A 10,979-nucleotide genomic window follows, 5' to 3' on the forward strand; every position below is an offset into this window, starting at 1 on the left:
GCTAAAAAAAAAAAAAAAAAAAGTTTAGTGAGTCTCCATTAGCCTGAGGACAAAGTCTAAACTCCTTTCCCTGGTACTGTGATCCTTCAGGATCTAGCCACTGCCCACTTTACTGGCTTCATCTCCTGTCACTCTCATGCTCAGCCCCCACATTTCAGCCAGGCCAGATAGCTCAGTGGCCTTGGATTGCTCTGTGATTTCTAATAGACATTCATGTCAATAACCTCTGTGTTATGTTGCCCTATCTATTAGAGCCCCATTAAATTTTCCCTGTTGTATTCCCCCCAGGGCAAATCTGCATTGCAAATGTACAATATTGTCCATACGCGTAGATTGCTCTACTTCAGGCCATATCCCCACCTCAGCAAGACTGACCATCAAGAGATCTATGGAAATGCTGGCCTTGCCTCTGGAGGTCTTGAGCTTCTAAGGCAAAATCATCAGCTGCAAAATACCCTGCTCCTGATGAGAGAAACAAGATACATAATCAATAAGTTAACTAAATAAGAAAAGACTGGACGATTGAAAATCTACTGGGGGCCTCTATTTAACCTGTACTCCAGAGTCCCAGAATGAAATATGCTATGTAATCATATAGAGAAACAACTTTTACAATTTAAAAAATACTGGCAAAACAACCAAGAAAAGTGTCTCAGCTACAGTTCACACAATCATCACTTGAGGTCAGGTCAAGAAAAGCCAACATTGATGAAGTCTTTGGAGGATGCCCCAGATTTGGAGGGGCCTGGGAGAGACTCTGACACATGGTGAAGGGAGTTTTCCTCTTTTCTCCTGCTTTTTTAGAGCTGCTTCATTTTGTTCCAGCTAAGATTTATTGAGTGGTTACTATAAGCCAAGCCCTGAGGTCTGCTCTTAACACAAATTATTGCTTTTAATCCTCACACAACCTGTAATGTAGGAGTTCTGATTAGCCCCCATGTGACAAAGCCAGGATTCAAGACCAGGTCCTTCTGACTCAAATGTGCTCTCCCACCCACTCCCTGTACGGCCTCATCAGGACTCCAGGGACTAGGAGCTCTGTCCTGGACAACCTTGGGAAAGTCTGCAAATGTAGAGGTTGTAATTCCTCCAACTTATCTTTTAAGAGAAGGCTGCCCTCTGCAAAGCCTACATATTTTACCACTGCAGTAGACATCTGCTGAAGCAATCATTCCTTTTTACTTATTCCCAAACTGCATCTTTGATTTCTTTCCTTGTCTTCTAAATGAAGTTCACTTTGCTTTCTCCTAAATGTGGAGTGTAGCCAAGATCATAGAGCATTCTGGTAGTCAGGTTCTGGTAATTAAGGTTCCTCTGTACCCATCTCCTCTTATTTAATGCTATATTTGCCCATTCTTTTTCCTTCTTTTGGAAGATAGAATGAGAGTTTCAGGTCTCTTGTGAGATAAAAATCAGTCTTTGTTTTCTGCTGCCTCTTTAAAATAAAATCACCCATACTTTATACATATTTATATAATAAATTAGATAGATGATAGATAGATACAGATAGATGATAGAGAGAGAGAGATGATAGATGATAGATAGATAGATAGATAGATAGATAGATAGATAGATAGATAGATAGAAACTTCCATGAAGTGAACATCATTCTTTGGACTTACAATTCTATGAGTTTTAACATGCTTATGGTGCTCCTGCCCTTTCCAGATAACCATGATTTGAATATAGTGGGTAGAAAAAGCCATGGACTTGGAATCAAAGTTCTTCATTTTAGCCCCAACTAAATGTAAGCTCCATGTTCTATGTTCCTAGAACAGTACATAGTAGCCTCTCAATAAATATTAGCTATATATTTGTCTATGTAGGTTTATTCTATATTTAGATTATAGATAAATTCTAGTATTTAACCTCTGTGAACCTCAGTTTCCACATCTGTAAAATGGGAATAAAGCATTGCATACCATGTATGGTTTATGTAAAAATTAATCTAAATATGCATAAAAGCACATATAAAATGTAAAGTGCCATAAAAATGCACAGAAATATGAACAAAATTGAAGAAAGATGGAACTGATGTCTTATAGTGAAAATAACGATATACTTCAGGGAAGTGTCACCCTAAATACATTATTTGAATGTCACTTTCACAATTTTGATCTTTTCTGGCCACCTGTACTTTAAAAACAAGGATAATTTTCCTGCATGACCACAAGACAATTATTACACTTAAATAAGTATAATACAGTTATTACACTTAAAAATTTTAACATTTATATATACTACTTTCTAATATATGGTTCATATTCAAATATCCATGGCTGTCCCAGTAATACCCTTTATAGCTACTTTTTGTTGCCTTTGTGTTTCATTTTTTAGATCCAGAATCCAGTCGAGGATAGGATCATGCATTGCACTTTATTTTCTCATTTCTTAGTCTCCTTTAATTCAAGAACAATCCCCTACTCTTTTCTTCTTTCTTCTCTTCTCTTTTCCTTCCGGCTCTTGTTCTTAGCTTTGTGGTGATGTAATTTGGAGGGAAGTGACTCTACAACTAACTCTCAAATGGTTCAGCTGAAAAGTACATTTATTTATTTATTTGTACATAAATAGCGATATATATATAGATATAACTATATATGTATGTGTGTATATATATATATCAATATTGTAACGAAATGTTATTTATGGCTTGGGGTATACAGGTGTGCATTGTACTATTCTTCTGACATTCAGAAGATTTAAATTAAAAAAAAAATAATAGGAAAAATATTTTTAATGTTTCCTAAGTTGGATTACTTATATATGTGTACGTATTTAATACCGAGCAGATTATTCTGTGTTCATAGAAAACTACACACTTAAATAAATACATGACTGTCAGGGGAAATAAACAAATAAACTTTTCATTTTTTGTAGGAAATTTGCGGAATGCAGCATTTTTGCAGCATCGAACAATGAATGACTATTATCCCCGGAAAACTGGCAAAATGGAAACATGGTTCCGTGAACAAGAGGCCTGGGGACAGCTTCTTTGGGGCAGTTCTAGCTCTGACTCAGATGAGTTGGGGGACGTTGAGAAGAAACCACAGGCATTGGTGAGGACCAGGACTGAGAGAATCCCACTTTTTGATGAGTTTTTTGATCGACAATAAGAATGCTAACCTACATATTGAGTGCTTCAAAAGTTTGCTCTCCTGTAAAAATTTTTCAAGTTAGTATACAAATTATTCTGAGAACACCAATGCGCTTCCTTTTCATTTATAGTCCTACACTTAACAGGTGTGACATATTTTGGTACTGATGCTGTATAACTAACTGCCTCAAAACATAGGGGCCTAAATAACAGCCATTTATTGTCCCACTTTTCTGTGGTTTGCTGGCCTCAGTTGGTGGTTCTTCTGCTGATCTCTTTTCAAGTCCTTCATGTAGCTGAAGTCAGAAGGCGGCTAGGGCTGGAGTCATCTGGAGGCTTGAGCAGGACACTGAGACAGCTGGACCTCACTCCCTTGCAATGTAGTCTCAGAGCCCCTTCACAGGGTTTCTCCGAGTGGTCTCTCCAGCAGAGAATTTTTTAAAATATAATCCCAGGGCTCCGAAAAGCACACGTTCCAAGAGGAGAAAGCAGAAGCTGCCAGTCCTCTTAAAGGCTAGTCATGGAACAGGCTCTGATCACTCTCACCACATTCTGTTGGTTAAAGCAAGTCATAGGTCAGATGATAATCACTGAAAAAGGGCACAAATTCCAAAGCGAGGTCCACTGGGGTCTATCTTTGAGATCCGGCACCGTACCATATTTTAAAAAAGCAAATTAGATCTTATAAAACAAAGAGATGTGAGAGTAGATTTAATACAAATACAAATGAGTTTTTAAAGGAAAGACACAGTAATGCTACATTAGAGACTAAGCTCACTCGAGTCACTTTCACGTGAGTTAGCAGCTTATTATCTCAACAGAGAAGCTAGAGGAAAGAGATGGAATAATGTCAAGATCTCAGAGTATGATGTAGATCTTAGAACTCTTTAAAACTAAAAGGAAACTTAGAAATGTTCAGTCCAAAATTACTCCATTGACAAAAATTAGATTTTTAGGTAATTTTAAGAGCAAACTTGGGCTCTACTTCTAGCATAATCTAAAAAAAACTTTTATGCCATCCAGAAGCTTCTAAGAATTATTGAAACGTTTAAAACAAAGCAAAACAAAAACATCCTTCTACAGCCTTTAGGAAACTTCCAATAAGAAGAAAATAGAGATCCCTCCGCCCCGCCCCCACGCTGCCCCCGGCGAATGAATTTGACATTCGGTGCATTCGGTGCATTCGTATCACTCACTAAGAAGATAAAAAAGACTGCTGTGTCAGAGGATAAACACTCATGTTTCTGCCAAGGCCAGAAGGCAGTTAGGTCACCCCTAGGTATTGTCACTCCCAGTTCTTTGTGAGAAGTAGTCTTACTTTTTCTGTGGTAGGTAAAAATTATTTCCTACGAAGGGATACATAATGGTTTGACCGGTATGCCTTTTTAGAAAAGTAATATCCTTAAGAGAAAAAATGAGTCCAATATATTCATAATGTCCTCATTTATTATCGTTCATATGGAAGGCTTAAAACGAAGTGGGGCAGTCAACCCCCAGCGCTGAAGATAGCAGACCCTAAGCATGTCTTCATCACCCTGGTCTGTGACTTGAACAACACTGTCTTCTAGAAGCTCACTGGACTCTGAGCTACAGGAGGGCGTGGACCATATCACCTCCCTGTGGTATTCTCATTTCCTTGCATGACATCTGGCAAAGAGTTTATTATTAAATGTTTGTTGGGTTCATTAATTTATGTTTTGAGTTTAGTTAATTAGAGAGCCACTTGTTTTTCTCCAGCTGTGCATCATTTCCATCATTTCCCAAGAGTCTTAGATGTTGATTATACAGTAAAGAAAGGGAATTTTTTCTGGCGCTCTTGGAATATATACGTCTAAACGGATGGCATAAATTAGACATTGCCTTGGAATATAGGAGCTAGACGTGTATGTACACCAATAAGGATGCCATAGCTCAAAATATTTTTAGAAACTATTAGAGTGTGTTAGCTGCAAAAGAAAATCTATCATAATGCTTTCTCTGTCTGAGTTTATTTGCCTGTTCCATGTGGAACTCTCCCTCATCCAATTAGAAATTCAAGGACTTAAAATAATAACTACTTTTTAGTAATAACTACTAAAGTGCATTGACTGCTTACTGTACATGAGGCACTCTTCAAATGCTTTACATATTTAATTCTCACTACAACTTTATGAGTCAATATTAATATCATCCCCATTTTAGATGAGAAAACTGAGGCACAGAGAAATTAAGTAACTTGCCAAAGTCACCCAGCAGAACTGCCCTTTGGAGTAGACTGCTGCTTACCAGAAGACAACTGAGAAGAGTCAGGGGTACTTACTCCTCTCCCTATTTTACTTCCAATTCCCCAACTGCATTATGCGGCATTCTTTTTTTTTTTTCTATTATGTATTGGGTTTGTTGTTATTGTTTGTTTGTTTGTTTTGGAGGGTGATAATACTATGCTGAAAAGGGTAAGAGCTTTGTGGGATTATTTTTCAGCAAGAAAGAATTTTGGGGGAGTCTGATAGCTTTCCTGTAGGCACAGGTCAGACTAAGAGTGCCTCAGAAATACATCAGGAGCGGAAGTTTCCAAGAATGGGAAGAGGGGTACAGAAAGGCAGATGAAAGAGTAAAGACTAACTTAACTGACTTCACAACTTGGCCTGGGAGGAGGATCAGTGAGCAAGCCCACCAGACACCCCATCCAGGATGGAGTTCAGGGCCAGAGGGTAGTGGCTCTCGACATTGGCCGCAGATTACAATCGGCTGGTGAATGATCAAAAAAAGAATGACACTTAGGATGTATTGGGTCACCTTTTGATTTATCTAGGTTGGCGTAGAGTTCGGGCATTGGGTTGATGTTGTCTTCTTAAGCTCCTAGGCGAATCTGATGTGCAGTTAAGGTTGGAAACCATTGCTTTAGCAGTATGAATATCTTGTTTTACCAGATATATCAACTACTATCTTTAAAAGAAACAACTTCTTAGGAAATTTTTCACAGGTAAGGAAGGACACAAGGCCTGGAGTTATAGAAAACCGTAAAAGAATGTTTGATTTGTTGGTAATTGTCTAAGAACACCAATCCTTTAGTTAATCTTGAATTTGTTCAAGAGCAATGTAGGCTCACTCAGTAAAGAGCTGTTGCTGGTAAAAACTATAAAATTCAGCCTGGGGACAAAGTTGTCAATTTTCTTCAACCGAAAATCTCTTCAGCTTTGGAAAGAAAAAGGGTTTGTCAATGGCCAAATGCATACTTTCTCTCATGAAAATAATATTTTCCTTCTTGCTCTGAATTTTTCAGAAGAAAGAAAAATATCCTTTTTTTGGCATACTTTTGGAAATGCACTTTTCTCAATTTTTTTCAGGAAGAGAGCCATTTTTCCTCATAGATTTATTTTGATAATAATTCTGAGTTACTTTACCTGAGCTTAATTAAAGATGACTCTTGAGGGAGTCATCTGTGACACAGTCTTATAAACAAATGAATAACGTTTTTTGTTTGCATAGAGCATTTAAAGACAGAAAACAAAACACCAGCTCTTCTCAACACTCCCTTTCTAACCAGGAAAGCATAATGATCACCGAATCATAATTCATATCAACTATTTCCTACCTCAAATGAACAACAAAAGTCTATTTCCACATATTACTGTAAAACCTCACTAATTTAGAATACGGTAGGGAGAGTTTAGGAGAGAGTTTGCTGAGGTGTAGATTAGGGAAGGTCAGACCATTAAAAATCTGAATTACATCTCATTTTCAAAGAGATATTATTTTATTCAAGTACAGAATAAACAAAAACACATTTGAAAACAAAGTCAATAGTTAAGGTTTATTTTTAAATATAACTCATTCATTCATTCATTTAATCATGCATTCGACAAATAGATTTTGAGTATCTATAACATGCCAAGCACTATTCTGGATGCTGAAAATACAGCTATAAACAAGACAAGGTCCCTGCACCCACGGATTACATTCTAGCTGGGAGACCATGAGCAGATAGTTGAATACATAATACAATTTCAGATAATATCAAGCATTGTGAAGAAAAAAGCTGATAAGAGGATGGGCATAGATGGCATGGACTGTTTCAGACAGGATGCTCAGGGAAGGACTCTCTGAGGAAGATACTTGAATGAAGGGAGGGTATAAGCCATGAGAAGACCTATAGAAAAAGTTTCCCAGACACTGAAAGAGCAAATACAAAGGCCCTGAGATGAGATGAGCTTGTAACATTCAAGGACCAACGAGAAGGCCAGAATGGCAAATTGAGTAAAAGGAAGACTGACAAGGATGATATCAGACCCAGATGGTGAGGAGCCCAGAGGACCATAGTACAAAGGTGGGTTTTAAGTGTATCAGAATTTCAGAAACAGAGGAGATGGTCCTAGTCTAGACTGACATCTTAAATATGATCACAAAAAGAGGCAAAGAGATCCATTAAATTCACATGGCCCTGGCTGACTGACCTGAAGCTGATCCTTGACCTAACTGAACCAGTCAAAGAAGACCTCAGCTTCTGCTGGTGGCAGGAACCTCAGCAAGTATGTTCAGGAGCACTGGGTAGTAGTGTTCTGACTGTGGGCCAGAGATGCAAGAACACTGAGCTACAGCAAACAGAGAATTGGAGTCGAGGGAGCCTCTGAACCCTGCAACATATCTGCTCCTCTTTCCAATCCTCCTAAGGCCCTCCTGCCCTTTGTTCTGAAACTATATCCTTATAGTAAAGTCCATCTTCTGTTTGGGCCAGCTCTAGTTGATTTCTGTTTCTTAAAATCAAAGAATATCAACTAGTAGACATCTTAAACAACACCACTCCCTTGTAACACTGAAGGCTGCAGTGGGCTGGAAATGGCAGGAGTGGACAGCTCCGGCTTCCAAGAGGAATAATGAGGATCTCCTCCCAATCCACGTTCAAGAAGCCATGTCAGACACAGTGGGAGTATTTACACCACAAAAATTGGCAAATGTGACAGATCGGGGCTTTTGTTTCAGAGAGCTGGATGTTAAACATTTACTAGCACACCTGTCTACAAGTAACAACCAACAATCTGGAGTCACAGTTCACACCCTACTTCTGCTTCTTATCTTAGGTAAGTTATTTTACCTCTCTGGCCACAGTTTCCTCATTGTAAATGGAGGCCTACCTTACAGTGTTGTTGAGATAAGATCATACAGATAGTGTTTTGAGAACACATAGTAACTGCTTAATATATATCAGTTAATGAACAATATTATTCCCATTGAAATTAGGAATGAAATTTAAAAATAAATTTTTTTCTAGAAGTCTGATTTGTTCAACAAGATATGAAATAAAAGCCAGAAGTACATAACTATGGAACCGTGAAAACAAATTTACTGTGATTTGCAGATGATGTGATTATATGCCTAAACCACCCAACAAAATCAACTGAAAAAGTTTTAGAATTAATAATAAAATTAGATATCTGGATAAAAGAGATACATTTTTAAAATCAACAGCTTTTGCAAACCATTTTTAAGAATTTATCCAGTGAGAATAAATATACCAGTGTGAAAAGACAAATGTTCAAGCATAAATAGTGGGCTCACTATAATATTACTTGAGGGTAGATTGTGATATGCTAAAGAAATATACTGTAAGCTCTAGAGCAACCACACACACACAAAAAGGAATAGCTAATAAGCCAAAAAGGAGATAAAATCAAATCATAAAAAATAATCCAAAAGAAGTCAGAAAAAGAAGAAAAGGGTAGACAAAAAAGAAGATGCAAAACTAGATCCAAATACCAAGATGGTAGATTTAACTCACAATTTAAATGCAGAGATGGTCAGACTGGATAAAAGAGCAAGAACCAGCCCTGTGCTATCTATAAGAAACAAACTTTAAATATAATGTCGCAAATAGGTTAAAGTTACAGGATGAACAAAGGTATACCATCCAACACTAATTAAAAGAAAGCCGGAATGGCCATATTACTATTTCACAAAGCAGACTTCAGAGCACATAACAGGCCTCATCACCATTAGTGGCCAAAATTATATATCCTTCAAGTTTAGCAAAGATAGAACTGAAGATCATATTGCACCCCATCACCAGCATGAAAATCAAATCCCCAGAAGGGATCAGATGGCCATGCTGAGTCACATCCTCACCCTTTGGGACGGCAGGTCTAGGTGAGGGCCTCGTAGAATCACAGAGAATTGAGATGGGCAGCTTCCCAAAGAAGGGATTCAAGGACACTAAAAGCAGCAAATGTGCACTACGAATGAATGCTTAGTGCCTGGCTACCTCCCTAACACATCACACGTGTAAAGCGTAGCAATGGCATGGTCCTATCCAAGAACAACATGACAGTGACAGAGGAGACCGAGAGGAGGCTTAAGGTGCTTATTAGATCTGGAAACAATAATTCGCTTTTTACCATGAAAGGACCCTCCAAGAGAATGGAGGAATAAGTAATTTTCCCCCCAGAATTTATCAGCATAAACTCTAAATTTGGCAATTCCAGGAATGGAAAAAGATGTTAACATTGAATCTAGGTTTTCAGTAAAGAAACAGAAGATGATTTTACAAGGTCCTATTTTTTGTACCCCAACAGACTTGCTTAAATGTTCCTGTATTCCTCCGAAAATATAACCCAAGCCTTCTCCTACCATGTAAATTTGGGAACTCTTTACATCTACTTCCAGTTCATGAGACATTGGGAGGTTTACTGGGCAGGTAGGACTTTGGATGTAGATGGAGCACCTTGAACCACAGATTATAGAAATCTAAGGGGCATTTTGGGACGTTCTATTTTGCCCTCTCTCCCTCCCATAGGAGTTGAGATAACCACAGCACTCACAAGTGACCTTCAGGAGAGGCTGATTAAACAAGTGAAATTGATACATACTGATTTAGCTTAATTAGTAAATGTCTTCATAATTTTTTGGAAAGGAACTTATTTTTCATTCACTGTGTTTTACAACATCACACACACACACACACACACACACACACACACACACACACCAACTGCCACCCATTCCCCGCCAGAAGTAGCAAAACCCCGCAGTATTTCTTTGAATGGGATCTACCCTTACAGGCCTTCTTTGGCCTAAGGGTTGTAGAAGTTTGCCATCTACCGACCTTTTGCTGAAATATCTGTTCTCCTCAAAATATTGCTAACAATCATAATTTGATACCAGCAACAAACATTAAATGTGTGCAAGCATTTCCTAGTAAAATGCGAAGGATTTTTTAAATTTTATTTAAAAATCTCTATAGTGAAGAGAACCAAAAGCTCAAAGATCCCACATGAGTTTTAAACAGCGTTCAGTGTTCCTGTTCATTTGAAGGCCCTCTGCTGGCCATTCTCATTACATGGACTGTTTAGGGTTTTTTTTGTTTCTGTTTTTAATCACAAAACGTTGGGAACAGTGAAGATATTTTTCTGATATCTCGGCTTCTAGTACTCTGACCTCATTCCATCATTTCTTTCCCTGCCTGTTTTCCTCCCTTGATTTGAGTCAGGCTGACACCACCTGAGCCCACAGACCAATCTTTTTATTTTTAATTTTAATTTTTATTATTTTGTTTGAATTTTTTTATTAGTTTCAAGTATACAGTACATTGGTTAGACATTTATATAGTTTATAAAACGATCTCCCTAATTGCTCCTTCTCTCCTCTGGTTGTCCACCTAGCCAATATATTAATGCTAACTGCATTCACTATGCTGTGCTCTCCATTCCTGTGATCATTTTTCAATCTTTTTATTTTTTATTTAAGTATATATCAAGAGCTGTGAAAGATCTGACATTGTACTGTTTGTAAGCTAACAAATTAATCTGCCACAATTCATGGAAGCTGATAGAAGCTACAGATTCCGGGTCAGAATTGTCATGATTATTTTATGTGTCAACATGACTGGGCCATGGGGTGCCTACATATTTGGTTA

At 37.9% G+C, this 10,979-nt stretch overlaps 1 protein-coding gene across 6 annotated transcripts in view; it reads left to right on the plus strand.

Moving 5' to 3' along the window:
* The window catches only part of CCDC198 (coiled-coil domain containing 198), a 23,904-nt gene extending 19,121 nt beyond the window's left edge, over positions 1-4,783 (plus strand). For all 6 annotated transcript variants that reach the window (XM_025038903.1, XM_025038902.1, XM_006920143.3 and 3 more), the window contains one exon: positions 2,878-4,783. In XM_025038903.1, the coding sequence (XP_024894671.1) occupies positions 2,878-3,113 (236 nt within the window). In that variant the 3' untranslated portion in view covers positions 3,114-4,783. The remainder of the gene's footprint in view (positions 1-2,877) is intronic.
* Positions 4,784-10,979: the final 6,196 nt, after the last annotated feature.

This window comes from Pteropus alecto, unplaced genomic scaffold, assembly GCF_000325575.1.
Source record: "Pteropus alecto unplaced genomic scaffold, ASM32557v1 scaffold86, whole genome shotgun sequence".
In the NCBI taxonomy this organism is placed as follows: Eukaryota; Metazoa; Chordata; class Mammalia; order Chiroptera; family Pteropodidae; genus Pteropus; species Pteropus alecto.